Source organism: Hippocampus comes, unplaced genomic scaffold (assembly GCF_001891065.2).
Source record: "Hippocampus comes isolate QL1 unplaced genomic scaffold, H_comes_QL1_v1.1 scaffold142, whole genome shotgun sequence".
Taxonomy (NCBI): domain Eukaryota; kingdom Metazoa; phylum Chordata; class Actinopteri; order Syngnathiformes; family Syngnathidae; genus Hippocampus; species Hippocampus comes.
Window position 1 is genome coordinate 842,073 of NW_017805482.1, and position 18,300 is coordinate 860,372.

General features: G+C 40.5%; 3 protein-coding genes across 7 annotated transcripts; 2 read left to right on the plus strand and 1 right to left on the minus strand.

Annotated features, from left to right (window-relative positions):
- Window positions 1-373: 373 nt before the first annotated feature.
- On the minus strand, window positions 374-8,870 carry cib2 (calcium and integrin binding family member 2). 2 transcript variants are annotated; one of them, XM_019876021.1, is made up of 8 exons: window positions 8,577-8,870; window positions 7,174-7,254; window positions 6,626-6,922; window positions 5,142-5,176; window positions 3,829-3,940; window positions 3,151-3,298; window positions 2,874-3,069; window positions 374-1,101 (listed from the first exon to the last, which is right to left on the minus strand). In XM_019876021.1, exons 3-8 carry the CDS (start codon window positions 6,674-6,676, stop codon window positions 1,080-1,082), a joined length of 564 nt encoding a protein of 187 aa, XP_019731580.1. In that variant the 5' UTR covers window positions 6,677-6,922; window positions 7,174-7,254; window positions 8,577-8,870; the 3' UTR covers window positions 374-1,079. The 2 variants fall into 2 exon arrangements, with proteins under 2 accessions (XP_019731580.1, XP_019731581.1); XM_019876022.1 differs by lacking the exon at window positions 7,174-7,254.
- Window positions 7,974-11,789, plus strand: lrrc61 (leucine rich repeat containing 61). Of its 3 annotated transcripts, none has more exons than XM_019876018.1 (9): window positions 7,978-8,449; window positions 9,295-9,390; window positions 9,470-9,616; window positions 9,857-9,917; window positions 10,158-10,243; window positions 10,323-10,388; window positions 10,470-10,538; window positions 10,720-10,883; window positions 11,232-11,347. In XM_019876018.1, the coding sequence occupies exons 1-8, from the start codon at window positions 8,416-8,418 to the stop codon at window positions 10,863-10,865; spliced, it is 705 nt and encodes a 234-aa protein (XP_019731577.1). In that variant the 5' UTR covers window positions 7,978-8,415; the 3' UTR covers window positions 10,866-10,883; window positions 11,232-11,347. The 3 variants fall into 3 exon arrangements, with proteins under 3 accessions (XP_019731579.1, XP_019731577.1, XP_019731576.1); XM_019876017.1 differs by having other exon boundaries at window positions 7,981-8,449; window positions 10,720-10,845; window positions 11,232-11,789; XM_019876020.1 differs by lacking the exon at window positions 10,720-10,883 and having other exon boundaries at window positions 7,974-8,449; window positions 11,232-11,789.
- Window positions 11,790-13,086: 1,297 nt separating this feature from the next.
- On the plus strand, window positions 13,087-17,204 carry idh3a (isocitrate dehydrogenase (NAD(+)) 3 catalytic subunit alpha). 2 transcript variants are annotated; one of them, XM_019876023.1, is made up of 12 exons: window positions 13,111-13,191; window positions 13,522-13,587; window positions 14,005-14,058; window positions 14,152-14,235; window positions 14,316-14,430; window positions 14,889-15,076; window positions 15,225-15,358; window positions 15,443-15,545; window positions 15,644-15,708; window positions 16,197-16,281; window positions 16,360-16,512; window positions 16,587-17,204. In XM_019876023.1, exons 1-12 carry the CDS (start codon window positions 13,165-13,167, stop codon window positions 16,665-16,667), a joined length of 1,155 nt encoding a protein of 384 aa, XP_019731582.1. In that variant the 5' UTR covers window positions 13,111-13,164; the 3' UTR covers window positions 16,668-17,204. The 2 variants fall into 2 exon arrangements, with proteins under 2 accessions (XP_019731583.1, XP_019731582.1); XM_019876024.1 differs by lacking the exon at window positions 13,522-13,587 and having other exon boundaries at window positions 13,087-13,191.
- Window positions 17,205-18,300: the final 1,096 nt, after the last annotated feature.

Below are 18,300 nucleotides of genomic sequence, written 5' to 3' on the forward strand. Positions count from 1 at the left end.
GCAGCAATTATCCAGGTCAGCTTTTATTTTGCAATCTCGGCACTCCCCCCCTGAGGGTGATGCTACATCTTAATACAAGAGCAGTCTGCAGAGTGCGCGGAGTACAACCTGTCTCATGCTCAAACGTGCCTAATACAAATCCGTGCACAGAAAAAGCATCAGTGGGGGGGGTGTTTCCGCGGAGATGAGTCCAAGATGTACTCATGCATGTGAATGCTGAGGCACCTGCTTTTTTTTTTTTTTTTTTTTAAATCGAATTGTGATTACAGTTGATATGATAAAGAATGTCCCATCCCGTCCTGAGCTTTATTAAGCGCACTCCTACTGCCTCACGGAGACAGCTTTGTAACCGCAAGACACAAAAACAATGCGGTCAGAATCCACAGAGAAGACATTTATTTCAAATAATGCAATCCATGTAAAACTTGGAAAAATGCCTATTCAAAAAAAGGGCTGTAAAAGGAACACCTCATGGTAATGGCCAAGGCAGAATATGGACGCTAGCCCTTCAATCAGATGGAGAAAAATTAAAATATGATTGTCATTATGCTACAGTTCCACGAGCATAACCATAACATCAAATAAGCCAATACGCCGCAAAAACAGCCGGGAGTTCACCATGCATTTACAAATAGTGCATATAGCTCATTTATGCCCTCGGTGATATGCTAGACAGTCATTCAATAGATACGGAATATCTAGGAAGACTGGGAGTGGGTGAATGACATGTGCAATATACAATAGGTAGATTTCACTTTTTATGCATTATCGGATGTGCCATAAAGCCCAAAATCCAGAGTCAGTTTCAGTCTCGTTTCATTTCCTCTGCAAGGAGTCCATTCAACAGAACAACCCAGGCCGAGCCCTTTTTCATTGGTGGCGATTTAACAAGTGTGATCAAATGGGTTCATCTGTTTAAGACATCCAGCGTCCTGAGAATTCCGCTCCATCCGGTGTTTTGCACTCTTATCCGGGCACGCGTCACATAGGCGAGGGGCAGCGGAAGCTGGAGAGGACAGACGGGATGATTTGGGAGTCGCGGACAGGCACTGTGCTCAGCTTCACCGTTGGGAGCCCTCTCAGATTCGTATGTGGAAAGTACTGGGCAAGGCACAACATGAGATACCGTTACTCAAACAGTACACGCTTGACATTTGTGGGGGTACAAACAACATCATACCAGCTCCCCAAGGGAATCCATAACTACAATGTGGCCCGCGACAAAAATTAGTTTGACACCCCTGACTGAAGGGGAAATTCAACTCACACTTTAGATTTGTGTTGGACACTGAAGATCCAGATGCAAAACATGCAGGCATGCAACGAGAGAAGCCGGAATGAACGGGTCACGCTAAGAGTACTGCACCTCTTGAGGAGTTGGGGGTTGGTGCCTTGCTCAATGGCACCTCAGCAGAAGACAGGAAGCAGACTAGTGTTTCTCTCCCAACTAATTGCCCTTTTTTTTTCTCCCTTTTTTTTTTTTTACTTACATTGTAACCTCTATTTCCAAAGCCCAAGTCCATATATATGAGCTACCACTTGCTGAAATTAGCCCATTTTGAGGGGGTGGTCCTGCCTCGTGTGTATTATGGTTTGACTGCCCCCACCCCACCCCCACCCTGGAAATAGCATGGTCTGATTTTCCAACTCCAGACTGAATTAATCCAACGCAGGCTAGTGCGAAGCACACACAAGACCCCACAGAGACACCACTCGTAAAGTCAGCATTTTATCACCATGTCGTTGAATTACGCTTCAGTGGCTATCTCGGTCGACACAAATAATAATAAGTGTGTGGAACTCTGTGAACTCGATGGATTATGATGTCACAAACGATTTCACTTTGTTCAGTTGTTTGTGGACTGAGAAAATAATCATCATAATTTTGTTACGTCGCTGGTGGCTATAAATCAAATGTAAACATCACTGAGATATGATCCAAGATGGCGTCCTGATGCACTTCAAGAGCTTTGCTTTTTTTTTGGGGGGGGGGGTTGTTGTTGTTTTTGTCTTTTGTTTTGTCACATGGTGTTTGATGTTACTTCGTGTGGATACAATGTGGACTGTTTTCAGCGTTTTTGGCCACAACATTCGTCAAAAGAGAAGAATCTGTGCTGGTGGTTGCGCCTTCTCAGCAGCACGCATATGCCATCATTGATTTTCAATGGGAGGAATGTCGGTGCTATTTGACTGTCGCCGCTGGACAGCCATTGTGTTTTTTGCGCCTGCGATGGGCAGTATTTTTCACAGCCCTGTTTTGTTTAACGGAAATGTCGGCGGTGTTGGACAGTCTGCGTTGTTGCGGTTGTCTGGATGGCTTGTGGAACCGAGGTTGAGGAGAGCGGAGCATCGGTGCTGAGCGTGGATGCGTACTTAGAACTGAGAATCGCTGCTTGGAATTGAAGCGGATTTACATGGGACAGGAGATGAGAGCCAATCTCTTTTTTGTTACTGGACGCAACAGCTTCTTGTTTACTTTGAAACTTAGCTTGGAGCCGACGTGTGCACATTTTGAGCATGACGTCTCTGTCACTTTGATTCTCTCCTCTTTCATCTAGAACTGCTTCAAAAACAACAAAGCGTCTGCAGGATAAGTGGCTGAGATTGCACACTGTCCGTGTTTTATGTTATTTTTGTGTTATATTATTTTGTTATTTTATATTAACTGTTTATGTTATGTTTATGTTTATGTTAAGAAACCTGCCTTGGGACTATGGCTGAAAACTATCATTTATGCTAAGTCCGGCGCATTAACTCTGTTTATTCACGTGTTGATCAATGTGCACTCCCCCCAAAGAAAATAAATTAATAAATAAAATAAACTTCAGAATTTATGAACACAGCGTCATACTTGGCGTGGTGCATTGCATTACCTTAAGAAATCGGGAGCCCTTGATATCATATTTTCAAAATCAGCAAAGGAGAGTTTATTGTCTCCATCCAAATCAGCCTCTTCGATGGCCTTCTCGCACACGAGCTGCACCTCCTCTGGAGTCAACTCCTCCTTTGTCAGCTTGTTCAGAGTTTTTTCCAGGTCCTCTTTGCAAAGGTAATTATCCACATTGAAATCTGCACGCAAACAGACCGGGAGGCGCTTTCATTGGCATCATCAGACCGTTTCGTCAAAATATTTAAGAAACGAGTCTTTACCGTATATTTTGAAGGCGTAAATGGCCTTCAGTTCCCGCGGAGCCATTTCACTGAGGACTGAGAACATATCCACAAATTCATTGAAGCTGAGATTCCCCATCCCATCCTCTGAGAAAGACTCAACAATCCTGTTACGGAATGGATTTTCCTTCAGAGGAAGGTAATAACATTTACAAGAATTAATGCGATGACAAGCAAATACATGCCTGCAGTTCAGCCCATTGAGAACACTCACTAGGCAGAAGAACAACACGTCTGTGTAATACTTTTTGCGGAAACCGTGAATCAGTATTTGGGTCTCGTATCTGCCCGTATGACTGCGATGTGATGTAATAACGCCATTAGTTTTCTTTCCAAATGTCCGGCAAGTCGAAAAATGGAAACATTGGTCGTGGAATGGAGCGTTTCATGGCGGCACATTAACTTCATCGAGCTCACACAATGCGGTTAGTCAAGACACTCAGCTGTGTAAAAGGTGATGATGAAAAATCAATTCGGCTTTTTCTGAAAAGCATAAATATCGATCAGTTTTTCGGCTTACGTGAGCGGCCGCCGACACGTTTGGCTCAGCGTGTCCCCATCCATTTCGGGTAACGCCATTAAAATATTGATTCAAAAGGGGGCGAGGTTCAACACAGGACTGAGATGGATATCACTTTTGAAAGAGTATAATTTTACCTTTAACTCCGGCATGTTGACTATCAAGGCTAAAGGTAATTTACAATCAGGATCTTTCGTATAGTCCATTGGTACGAGATGAGGGGCCAATTCATGGTATCTACCATGCAACCTAGAGGGGGAAAAAAAACCAACAAAAACAACAATAGGTTTAGTTAGGACTCAGAAATTGTAACAGAAGCAGCATTGTTAAAATATTCCTCGAAAAAGGTTTTATGATGGAGAATTTTACTCTACAAGGGAGCATTTCTGTTTCCATTGTTTCCCACGAGACAACATATGAACAAAATGGAGGCAGCGGCCCGGAACCGATTACAGTCAATCTTTTAACTTCCACTTTACTGGATTACCGAACACTAGAATGACCACTGAGTCAACTTCAGCCCTTTAATTTAACCCGCTGTGGTTGATGAGAATGAAACATGGGCATGAGCTATACCTTGGAGAGGTGAGAGCATACGGCCAAAGGGCTAAAAGCAGCGACCTTGTAAAAATTAGTGAGATCCAGTTTTTTCGGTCTAACATGGCCGCGCTGCGGGCCCGAAACCTGAAGTGTTTTATGATGGTCATAAACTGCGGGACCCTGTTGCGCCCTCGGCTGATTGTCCCCAGCCTAATGCTGGATTTGGAATGAAAGTCAATTCGGAATGACACAGGAAGATGATGTCATTTCACTACCGGTAATTCGGTTCATTTGAACTCAACTCAGACATAAAACGCCTACATTTCACCCAACACGGTGGAATAGTAGTTAGCATGTCATTCTCACAGTCGAAAGCTTTCGGTTTCGATTCTCGGCACGCTCACATTCACACCTGTGGATGATTTCGTCTCGAATGGTCCTGAAATGCGTGTGTTTGGAAGTCTGAACTGACTCGACTATGTGATACTGAGGGCCTCTAAAAAGGTAGCAGGAGTAGCCAAAGATTTGAACCCAAAACGTCTCAACTGAGAGGCAAAGGTGCTAACCACTAACCTGATAAAAGATGTGACGAACGAATGTTTCATCATGCTAGCTTGATGTATTTGGATTTTAAATGAATCATCCACATGCTGACTCATGAGCATTATCGGTCGGCTTTATTACAAGCTGCATTTTCTCAAATTTATGGCTGTCAACAACACGTAGGGGAAAACGATGCAACCCAATAAATCATCATACACGGGTGGAAATTTTACTGCAGGCAAACAGTGAGCAAAGCCTGAAACCGAGCTGTTGTACACATGGGGAGAAGATTCCAGAGCTTCGCTGTCATATTCCACAGTTTTTATCTGATGCATTGAAATCAAACAAATTAGATAACTTTCCTTACCGCAAGATTTCTTTGCGGGTGAAAAAAGTGCAATCCTGCAATGTAAATAGAGACAACAACAAAATGTTAAATACACACGGTTCCTAACGCACTTAAAAAAAAAAAAATGAAACCAAAGCAAACTAACACTTGATTACCCCGAAGGCAAGCCACAGCAGGAAATTCAAATCAAGGTGTCACATTTCTCATAAATGACTTGACAGTTTATGTTGTCACACGTGCAACAATGAGGATGGCGGAACATGAGCTGGTGTTTTCTGGAGCGCTCGACATGAACACGCAGGTGTGCCCAGCAAAGGCGTTGTGGAACATTGTGTCACAGCCCAACTGACGGATGGGTGCCTTCATTTAAACTACATTTTCCTTGAATGGGTTCTGTCTGTCTGAGCTGTGAGTGCGAGCGGCGGGGCTGCGGTCAGTTCTGGGGACAGAATCGTTGGAAAATAAAAGAAAATGATTTGATGTAATATTATTTGCACATACTGTATATTTGCAATGTATATATTGAATTCAATGTAATATTATTGCCTTAATGAATAGAAAAAACCGGGCGGCCCGGTGGACCAGTGCAGAGGGTACTGGGTTCGATTCCTTCCTGTGTGGAGTTTGAATGTTTTCCCCGTGCCTGCGTGGGTTTTCTCCGGGTACTCCGGTTTCCTCCCACATTCCAAAAACATGCATGGCAGGCTGATTGAACACGCCAAATTGTCCCTAGGTGTGAGTGTGAGCTCGGATAGTTGTTCGTCTGTGTGTGCCCTGCGATTGGCTGGCAACTGGTTCAGGGTGTCCCCCGCCTACTGCCCAAAGAGAGCTGGGATAGATAGGCTCCAACATCCCCGCGACCCTTGTGAGCATAAAGCAGTTCAGAAAAAGGATGGATGGATGGAGGAATAGAAAAACATATTCAAATAGTTCTTCCTCTGACCCATGAGTCTTGCGCTCCCACGTTCCCGACAACGATCAAAATTATGTTTGACTGCGGGCCACGGAGGGCTTTTTAATAGGTAGCAGAAGTAACCAGAGAAGCTCTTGAGGACCAAACTGTCTCCAGAGAGTAGAGTTTCACAGCATATCGCGCCGGCTTGGCATCAATTATTAAGAAGCACATGTTAGATTATTGAGAACGTTTCTCAGTCTGTTGGCCTAATCTGCTCTTTCATGGGCGACACCTTGACACACTACACTGGAGCAATGCAATCAACGCCGTCCGTCAAGAGGATGGTTCAGATCACTCATACAGCTTAAGTCAAGAGCCTAACTAAGTTTTTCATAAAAAAATAAGACTTAACGACTGATTTGTTCAAATGCTTTTCCGTTTATTTACTTCAAGGAAACCAATGATTCCTCTCTTTGTCTATAAGAAATTAGGTTTACAGAACAGCACGTTGTGTCGTATAATTATCGAGGCACTACAACATCAACGTAATACAGTATATATTCTTACTTAGAATCCAAGCCGTATGGTAATGATGAAGTGCGCTCACCTGGTAGGCATCAAGTTGCTCGTCTGTAAAAATAGTCTGCTTGTTTCCCATGTTTCTCAAGTCATTTGTTGCTCACATACATTCACGACACAGATGGCCCTTTGCACAGTCCAATACATTTAGGGGCCGTGGAGTGACTGTCTCTGTCGCAGGGTGACTCCACGATGCTGCAGTGTGTGTGTCTCAGTATCTCTCTCTCTCTCTCTCTCTGTCTGTCTGTCTGTCTGTCTCTCTCTCTCCAGATCTCTCTCCTTCATGAAGTGTCATCAGTGTCCGTGGTGGCGATGTGAGCCATGGCTGAAAAACATAGAGGATGCATTGAAGGTCTAAAAAAAAAAAATATATATATATATATATATATATATATATATATGTATAAATATATGATGAGAAATAAAGAGCAAAAGATGAGTGCGGGTAGTGTGGCAAACCAGAGTGGTTACAAGGTCTGCAGGCTGCGTGTGCGTCAGCCCTGCTGCCCACGAGAGCCCGCTCCGGCCAATGGGATGTCAGATAAATAAATAATGAATCAAACGGTGGTGACTTACGACTCGCCGTCTTAATTACTGGGCTACAATGTGGATTTATGTGTGCCCTGATACTGCTGGTTTTCCTGAAGCAATCACTCACTGCAGTGGAAAACAAAACAATGTGATTAGGATTATTTGGTATTCACTTGATGTATGAATGTGTAAATCATGACGACCCGGTAAACAACTTCATTTAGGCTCATTAACTGTGAGTGAATGCTGAGTACCGGTAAGTCAAACATTCGGAACACCCCTGCCCACCCCAAAAAAAAAAAAAAAGATTCCATGAATAACATTTTATGTGCGCATTCCAACTGGGACAAGCAAATATGTTTTTGTGCATTGCATTTTATATATTCATAATTACGAAATTGGACCTTGGCTGCATTCAAAGAGGAACTCGGCACTGATTGCGGGTTCTCTAGTCGTATGCCAAAGAATCAATAAATTAAATCCAAACAATTCATAACATTTAAAACATAAAGTGCAATAAATAGAGTAGAATAAAGCTTGCAAATCCGCAAACAGCACAGGACACTTTCCTCCTCTCAAGTACAGTCCTTTTTTTATTTATTTTTTTTTAGGAAAGTTCAGCTGTATTTAACATGTGCAGTACAATTCTTGTACGTTTTAACTTCAACAACTGATTGGTTTGAAAAAAATTCTTTTGATACAATATTTTACTCTTATGTGTATTACATTTTAATTGAAGAATTATTCAAAGGCAAGTTTTTTTCCTTTTTCCTGTATTTAAATTTATTCACAGACATTGACAAGTATACTGATAAATGGGAGCCAAGTATTTTTTTAGGAGGTAATAAAAGGTATGAGAACCACAGACTATGTCGCGCTCTGATTTCCGTCCACATTACGTCATGGCAAAGTGGGAGTCCGTTTTAAACTGAGGATCCCCAAATTGAATGTGACAACTCTAGAATTTAAATGTCACAATTGTCATGGAACCTGTTGCACACAAGCAACACGTATCAGCGACCCCCTCCACAGTCATGAGACTTGGCCCGAATGGGCAAATCTCACACCGGCCGGTCATGCAACAGGACTCAAAAGGGTCCGCAGACTCCCGCAGAACATCCACCTGCGTCCATTGCAGCCCAACACTAATCCGAACTACACAGCAGGACACATGCCAATTTCACGCTCCCCCTCCAAAATACCAGTTTTGTCTACACTCTGCCTCTATTAACTAGCTCGTTTTCTGTCAGCACAAGTATATTTTTCGATCGGTTTAAGTTAGCCAGGATGGACTCAAAGCGAGATAATAATAAAGAGCAAGGTAAGTTGTTACGTAGCTTGTTGCTACGCCGCTATGCTAGCCGCTAGCGCATTAGTGACTATAGCATCTCCCTACCCTGGCTGTTACGTAACATTTGTGTTAGTGTTCTCGTCAGAGCAGCAATTACCATTTTTGATTTAATAACCCTCCCACTCTGGGTCTGCGTGAATCAGACTCTCCGAGGCAGGCAGCTGTTTCCTCGCAATTACGCCCCACTAGCCTTAGCTACTTAAATATGCTAGCACTTAATGACTACTAGTCATTAGGCATAATGCTTAAACACTTATATCCGGGTTCGAACGATGAACAAATAAGATCATAACGGTACTGGGACATTAGTACGCAGATTTAGATGACGTTATTTGTCACATTTCATAATTGCAGCATTTCACCGATTGCTGGTAAAAGAATTGAAAGTAGAAGCTGTCACATGCACTGTTATGATGAGTTAACCTGCTGATCCTTTTATTAATAAAATACATTTTTCAACGAGGGGTCATAAAGTATTCATGTGGACAATTTTCCTTAAAAGGAGCTCAATCCAGGCAGAATGTTCATTCATCTATTAGTCTGTGAACCTACAGTAACTCCCTTTTAAATACAAAATATGAACTAAACAAGAGTGCTGCCAGATGAGATATTCACACACAGGCTGATTTGAGAGAAATATGCTATTTAGAGACGAAGGCTCGGGTTATCCACTCGCCCCCTCTTTAAGTTGAGTGGACACTCCGTGCTTGCAGCGTTCTCTTCCTGCAGTGCTGACTCACAAATGATGTGCATGCATGTGGATACGTTGCATCAAGTGCTGTGCACAACTGCAGTCTCCTGTTTCTTTCTCTCAGAGGGAGAAGTCGAGAAGATAACCGCTGTGCTGCTCAAGTCTCACTCGGGAGAGTTTGATTTGGAGTCCATCCTGTTTCTCAAATTCAGGGGGCTAGGTAAAGTGAGATTATCATATTTGTTTACATGTAATCACATGTTAACTTGTGATTGATGAGTTGTTTAATGTCATGACAGGAATACACGATCTTGGTTGTATAGGGGACTGTATGAATTTAGAGAGACTGGACCTCTCTGGAAATAATATTGTCAATTTAGCCCCACTGTCATCTCTTCGGCTGCTTTCTGTTCTCAATTTGTCTGCTAATAGGATTTCCAATCTAGGTAAGTATTCAGGAGAATTTCTTTCCCCACTGTATCATATTATTAGGTGACTGAAAAAAATGTGCATACATGCATTTATTACAGGTTATATTATGGTGATAGTTTGACTCTCGACACACCACAACAGACTAATTCTGTTATAATTATATCTTATGTGAAAAAAGTTGAATTGTGGCTTTTGTTTGACCTTGGTGGTTCCACTGTATTTTAAAAAGACTGTTTATGTCTCTGTGTTCCCAGAACCCTTGCACAGTTGTGAAAATCTAACAAATTTAAACCTTGCCGGTAATATCATCTCCAGGTATGACAATGAAATCATTTATTTGTGCCTTTGAAAATTAGATGGTTATATATTTAGCATTATCATTTGTTGTAATAAATTGGGCATTGATTTAGCTTTGAACCTATGCTTGCTTTTCCATGTAGCGTCCCTTGGAGGCTTTTGCATCCTTAGCAATATTGCCACATTTACAAGCTGGCTCTTCTCGATAGCTTTCTTTTGCATGTCGCATCGTCTCATTACTGTTTTCCTCTTCAACAGTATTGACCACCTTCTCTGCCTCCAGTCTTTGAGAAAATTAGAAAGTATTCGTCTCAACGACAACACCTACAATTATTCAAATCCAGGTGAATTCAAATAACTTTGTCTGAAAGCAAATGACAGATGGCATCAAACTGAATCACCGTGTATGATCTCTTCTTCAAGTGTGTAGAAACGTGTCATATAGAGCCATAGTTCTAGAGATGTTCCCCACTCTCAAGGTGCTTGATGGTAAGGACTTTCTACTACCGGTATATATTTGTGTATATTCATATCACATTAGCAGTAAAATTCTTCTTTTTTTAAATGCAGGTGAGAGAGTCGTTGGACGTGGGAGCGATTTGTACCAGCTATGCAAAGACATTGATGACACCATTAAAGGTACGACTGGTATGGCATCCAATCGCAAGTAGCATTTGGTTGTACACCAATTCATCAAATATCTTTCTTGAATGAAGGCTTTTCATTTAACTTCAAATATTATTAATGTCTCTTTGCTTAAAGTAGATCAATTCAATTCAAATGTCATGTTTTTTTTTTCTTTTCTATTTGGAATGGCAAGCCGGTCTGTACAAGAATGGACAACTTGTTGAACATCAGGATTGCAAGCCATGGGTGGAGGATACTTACTGGGAAATAAAAAGATCCAACAACGCCATTGTTGAAGAGGCCTACAAACAGTTTAATGGTAAAAAGTTGTTCTGTTGAACGAAAATAGTTGCATAGGTAAATATACTATCCAATATTATACTTTTGAAAAAAATGTCCAAAGTGTCCTAATAACATGTCTGTGGTATGCTTTCATCAAAATCCCCCGAGGATGAAGAATTATAGCAGAGTATATTCACTATATTTGTTGTCTTGACTTGATGAGTGGGTAGGCAGGCACTCAAGAGAGCCAACTGTTTGTATAGAAACAATGTGATGTCAATTTCACATAATACGTACACTTGAAATACTGATACATAAGCTATTCGTAGCTACTACATACATATGGGCATTGCATGTGGTCTAACTAGAGCATTGTATTTAAAGTGTGACTTTTATGTGCTGTATCTCCCCCTCCGACTACAGATATTCTTCATGAATGCAGACTCTTAAACAACAGAGCAACTCATGCAATTTCCCAAAGTGAAAGATCAATGAGCCTGAAGAAGCAGCCGAAACAGTATGCCATCTGAACTGGGCCCCATTTGTGTGTACTGTAGTGTGTAGTTATTTAAAGATGCCAGTACCATCCGTATGTGCAGTAGTATGACTTGAGCGCAAGCTAAGACATTGCCAGATGTACATGCTGCTTTGTGGTGTTTGTTAATACTTTATCACACCCAATGCATTGGCTTTTGGAGGATACATTGGATTGTATTCTCAATCAGTTTGGACGGGAGACGTCTTTATGTGGACACTGTGCATTCCGTGCCGTTTCGTAGCCTGCATTAGTGCAGAAACAAATGCTGCTAAGATGTCGAAATATTCCAAATACTGTAATTCAGAGCTTTTCCATTTTGCTGGATCATTTTGGGATCCTCCCATTGCTGTATGCTTTTTTTTTTTAACCTGTAGAGAATGTGATTGAATGTTTATCTGTTTATACTGGTTTTATACCATAAATATTAATGACTCTACAAACAACTTGTGCAAGAGTGTGCAATGCTTTATAATATTGTTAGAGAAAAACAAAGCATGAGGGTCATTTTCTTTCTTGGACTTTTCTAGTTAAAACAGATCAACCATCTTGTTAATTGTGGGTTCTCTAGCGTATTGTGCCACCTGCTGGTGGTTAACATCCTTCGAGTTGCCGGACTGTATTGTATGCATTTACAGTACACGCGTGAGCAATATTCCCATCATTTTGTATTTTGATGCACATAATTTTCCAATTCACTTACATTTTAAGTGATAAACAGTGCTGCACTGTTTCGAACACTTTTCAAATATATAACTAATGACAATTAATGTGTATGAGCAATATGGAGATTTAGTTGGGTCATACTTTTGATGTATTTGTCATAATTAGTTTTCTCTGTTTCTGTTCTAATTTGATTTGGCAGTTTTTTTTTTTTTTTTTTTAATATGAGGGGGGATAAACGACCTGGATAATGAATGTGGCTTGATGGTGAGAATTGGATACAATACAATACATCCTGATTTATATAGCGCTTTCACCACAGTTGCGGCTGTAACAAAGCGCTTAACAAAACAGTTAACATTAAGTAAAATAATAAACATAACACATAACATAAAACACGGACAGTCGTGCAATCTTAACCACTTTTCCCTCATTCGCTTTGTTTGAAGCAGTTCTAGATGAAAGATACTGTAGATAGATAAAACAAAAACCTTTTTCATTGCTTTCCACTTTGAAGTCAAGCAGTACATCGAATCCATAAAGTTTTCTCTTAACGGAAATGCTATCAAAACCTTGAATATCTGTAAACATTTTTGTAAACTCTTAAGAATAATAATAAGAATAAGAAAACCTTTATGCGTCTCACAAAGGAGAAATTTACAGAATTTACAGCAGCAAAGTTATGAAAGGAAGAAAGAAGAACAAAAAGTATGAGTTGCTGTAAAGCTTCTTACATTGGCATGATATTGTTTTATTTTTTTTAATCTATATTTTGCACTATGTTACGTTTGGTCGCAAGAACTGCGGGGTTTTTTTTCAAATTAAAAAAAGGAACGACAGCTCACTGGGCTTCACTTCCGTGTTGTGCTAGGTAATTACGGAAGTTATGCGATCTTTCAAAATATACGCATCGTTGTTTTAAGAAAAGTTACGTACAAAATGCAACAATAATACTTAATTGTACAAGAAAGAATATGGACAAAATAAAATGTACTTCAACTAATTCACTAATTATTGCGGCTGGGTGTGCGAATTTATTTTATCAATTTATTTTGAAAACGGAATCAAAACGGTTATCCTTTTGGTGTTTATGCGAACTTGTCTAGTTGCCGGTTCTGTGCTGCATCGACCTTGGTAGCTACTTGCTACTAGCTAAGCATGGCGAGCAATGCGTGGAGGTCAGCGGTGAGTACAAGAAACCCCCAATTGTTTCATAACTGTTTTATCACATGCGCAACCATTAACCCTCGATTACACAATAGTGTCGGTTTTTTTGTTGTCATGCTCTCGAATTCTCGAAAGACAGTAACGATCTGGCCACTTGGTGATTTTTTTGTCAGGCACGCCCTTGCTGTAGGTTACTATAGCAACCCACATTACATTTAAATCTATTAAACTTGCGTAACCTGCACTTTTTTTAACTATCCCTCAGCCAAAAATGAACGTGACAGCTAATTGTCCGAATTACTTCCGCATCGAGGCTACAACTGTCCATGTAATGTTCCTCACCTGCAGATTGTTAACCTACTCAGAAAATGGAGTTTATCGATCAGTGGCCAGGATAAAATCAAGGCAGAGGAAGTAAGTTAATCTTAGTTATATATTAAGCAGTGTATTGCGTGTTTGAAGGAGAAAGCCGAATCTAGTAGCTGCTTCGCATTTGCTAGTAATGTCTATAGCAAACAGGTAGGGGCTGTGTAGTTTGTTGGGCCACTTTCTATTGATTCCAAAATACTGATGCTAGTTTGTGTTTCGAGCTTTTGGTACACCCTGTTGACACAATCGTGGCCTTAAATATATATTAGGCAGGAATCTTACTTTTTTTTGTTTGTGTGCAATAATTATATAGCAATGAGTTGTGTGACTGTACATTTCTTTTTATACCGAACACCATATACAAACTTACGAGCTGGTATTTTAGGTATTGTCTTTGACACACGGTGGCATTTGAGTATTTATACACTTCACCAAATATCTCATGTCTGTTGTGGTTGACAGGTTCAGCATGTGGCAGGAGCCCTGAGGAAAGAGACCAGGACATTCTCCCGCGGGGTATGTCGCTCCCGTGGAGAATGACAATATTTGTATGTTGGAATTTATTGGAAGTGTCATTTTATGACACTTTCCTTTTGACCTGCCTTTCAGATGCAAACTGTTACTCTGATCCCCGGCGATGGAATTGGACCAGAGATCTCCACTGCTGTCATGAAGATATTTGAAGCAGCCCAGGTTAGTACTGAAGAATGACTTGATTAAACCCTCACTATTACTCCTTCAATCATTCCTTTATATTATGTGTTCCATTACAGGCACCCATTCAGTGGGAGGAGAGGAATGTTACAGCCATTAAAGGTCCTGGTGGAAAGTGGGTGATTCCTCCAGATGCCAAAGAGTCAATGGACAGAAACAAAATGGGTCTGAAAGGTAAGATAACATTGATTGCGATTACTTTACCATCGCTGACCAGAACACTTGGGTCACCAGTATATTCTTACAAAATCCAATGAGGCTCAATTTAATTTACACTGCATGGTCAGAGTGTAAATGTTCAGCTCGGATAAAGCGCGTCAGTGCGAGCTTGTTGTCATTGAAATACACTGATATGTGACATATATATACACTCTTGTAGGAAACACAAACACATTAAAAAGCACCTGCTGTAAATCCAAGCTACAAGAAGAGCATGTAAGATACAAACGTGGTCTAGGTTGCCTTCATTTCAATCATTGAGGAGAAGAGTCAAAAGCAGAAAGTTTCAAGTATTAAAAATATAATAACCTGAAACTGCCGGCATAATAAAACACGAAACGCCAGTCATGATCGTGCCTCCAAAAGTGGCGGTTCAAGGGTCAAATAATGGTGAATGATTTTGTTGTCTACAGGTCCTTTGAAGACCCCAATTGCTGCCGGTCACCCCTCTATGAATCTTCTCCTGAGGAAAACCTTTGACCTCTATTCCAACGTGCGCCCTTGTGTTTCCATCGAGGGCTACAAGACGCCCTACACGGACGTCAACCTTGTCACCATTCGGGAGAACACAGAGGGGGAATACAGTGGGATTGAACATGTGGTAAATGCCTTATATAAAATTATTTTAACCATTTGTTCTATTGACACTATTTGTATTCCAACATTGAATTGAGGAGAACTTCATATTTTGTTTGAGTTTAGTCCAGAGTTTACTTCATCGTGATTGCTGAGCGTGTGCGTATTTGCAGATCGTCGATGGAGTTGTGCAGAGTATTAAACTCATCACAGAGCAAGCCAGCCAACGCATTGCAGAGTATGCATTTGAATACGCAAGGAACAATAAGAGGACCAGTGTTACTGCTGTTCATAAGGCTAACATTATGTAAGTCACACTCGATCCAAATGACTACCGAAGTAATTTGTATACCTCACTGCATTGTTCATCAATCATCTCTGATAATATTAGGCGCATGTCAGACGGGCTCTTCCTCCGAAAATGCAGAGAGGCTGCCGAAAGGAACAAAGATATTAAATTTACTGAGATGTACTTGGATACTGTGTGCCTTAATGTAAGTCCCCCAGCACTTTTTTTCCAATAATTGTTTTTTTTTTTCTTTTCTTTTTTTATCCTAACCCATTAGCACTGTTGTTAATTCTCAATTTACAGATGGTGCAAGATCCTACACAGTTTGATATTCTGGTGATGCCAAATTTGTATGGAGATATTTTGAGGTAAAAAGATACACAATTTCCAATGTATACGCCAAATACATGTAGTGACAAATTGAAATTGCAGGGGGGGGGGAAAAATGTAATAACATATTCAGCAATGCATTGGTACCATTCAAATGTGCCCTCTAGTGGCTCCGAGCAGTATTGTAGGGATGAGATTACAGTATTTTATTTTATTTTATTTTATGACATCACAGCAATCTGATTGGACGACAATGCTATGACAGCCATCCATTTTCAATGGCGCTTGTCCTCATTCGAGTCGATCCCACCTGACATTGGAACTCGCTCCCAGTCAATCGTAGTGCACATGTAGACAAAAAGCACAGACTCACATCTATGGGAAATTTACTATCTTCATTTAAATGGGGGCATGTATGATTTTACATTGCTGGATGATGTCAGAGTACCTGGAGAAACCCCACGCACAGGAGGACTTTGTCGACACATTAACAAGTAGGTATGTATGTGTTACTATTTACCCTCAGTGATCTTTGTGCTGGACTTATTGGAGGACTCGGAGTGACCCCCAGTGGAAACATCGGCACCAATGGTGTTGCCATTTTTGAGTCTGTATGTTCGCTCGTATTCTTTTTACACTGTTTATTTAAAAGCAGTTTCAAAGAATGATGAGAATTTTTTTTTTTCCAGGTTCATGGAACTGCCCCGGATATCGCGGGGAAGGATATGGCCAACCCCACCGCCCTGCTGCTCAGTGCGGTCATGATGCTGCGCCACATGGGCCTGCATGACCACGCAAAGAGGATTGAGACCGCCTGTTTCGACACCATTCGGGACAAAAAGGTCAACATCGTCCTTTTTGCCACGTTTTAACACCATGCGCACATGGTAACGCGGTTTTGTTTTCTGTGGTCTAGGTGCTCACCGGAGACCTCGGAGGGAAGTCAAAGTGCTCCGAATTCACGGAGGCAATATGTCAACGAGTGCGAGATCTCTAATAGTCTTAGTTCAGCGTGTGCCTCTTCTTTTTTTTTTTTGCTCACACTTGAAACTACAACAGAAACTGTCTCAGGATTTGTAATCCTGAATATCTTAACTAGGCATTTTCTTCAGTTACATTTATTTTGTATTCAGTATGCATATTTAAGAGTAATATGAAGGGGACTGTTATTATGATGATGTTGGTGTGTCTATAACTGCTATAGTTTATATCCGACAATAGAACTACTTGAATTAAAGTCACGAGTTATTATTAATGTAAAAATAAATGATACCTTCAGATCATTATATAAGATTGACACCAGGACAGGAAAGGTTGATTTATGTTTTTTGTTTTTTTTTTTTTCCGCAGCTTTGTGTCAGATATTATGAATGTACTCTATTACATCATGAATGCCAACATGACATCAGAACTGTCTGACTTTATTCTTTGAGCTGAACAAATGTGTTTGTGTCTTATGACTGGTACTGGCTGTGTACAATATGTTGACATTTATGTTCACCAGAATAAACGGCCATTGTCATGACGTCGTAGGTACAGTTGATGTGGATGATTCAGTGATTTAAAATAGGGAGGTCAACTGACAGCATCAGCTTGTCCTCTGTGATCGAGGTCTCATCAGGAGGTCACAAAACAAATTTCCATGTACTGTTTCCACGTTCCTAAAAAAGAAACATGCTCCATTGAGAGCTCAGATGGTATTTTAGGTCAGCAATGTGATGAGCGATGGGAGATTATCTAACCTACTGTTTGTTCTGTTGTTTTCATTTGGCAAAATTGGACCCAACTTAAAGTTTTCGTACACTGTCAGTCACGTTGCTTTTTGCTGCCAGAAATCTAGTTTGATTGTGTAACGTTTGTACATTTTATATATGACATCCCATTCAACTTTTTCAGCTCATGTTTTCTCATTCATTATTAACTACACTTGGGTGACTTTCACAGATTTTTCCCTTAAATGAAACCACAAGTTTCACTTCCTTAGCAGAGTTACAAAAATGGTTGCATGCTTTTTCTCAGTCAAATTTGGGCTGACTTAGGTCATGCATGTACATTGGTTGCAAGGTTTGACTTGTTTTGCCAAGTCCTTTCCTGTTTAACTTGAAGTTCTTTCATTGGTGATTTTATCCAGCAGCTTTCCATATCTTTGTCACAGGAGTTTGGTTCTAATGTCGTAAGTTTTAAGTTAATGTTTCATTTCGTGCTCAATATTGACAAAAAAAAGCCCAGCATTTAAGAACATAAGTAGACTTTGAAATGTACTTGAGTACAGATTTTTTTTAAACAAAAACAAATATAGCTATGTTAAACATTTAGCAAAATAAGAAACTTTTTGCACACAAAATAGTTCCTCTCTTTTTTTTTTAACTTACATACTACATATAGTGAGGGGCGAGGGGACATCATCGTACATCACATTTTATTTCTAACCAAGGCTGAGCTTGCGATGGCTGAACTCTGAAAACATGTTTCCGACAGCAAACTTGTAAATAAGAACATGGTTGGGGACTATCTTGCTTCTTTGAATATGTTACATTATCATCCTTCATGTTGCTGCTGCCTTTTGTTTTTACTGCCTGTTATGTCCCCAAGATACAGTATCAGTCAATCACTTCATCCATCCAGATCAA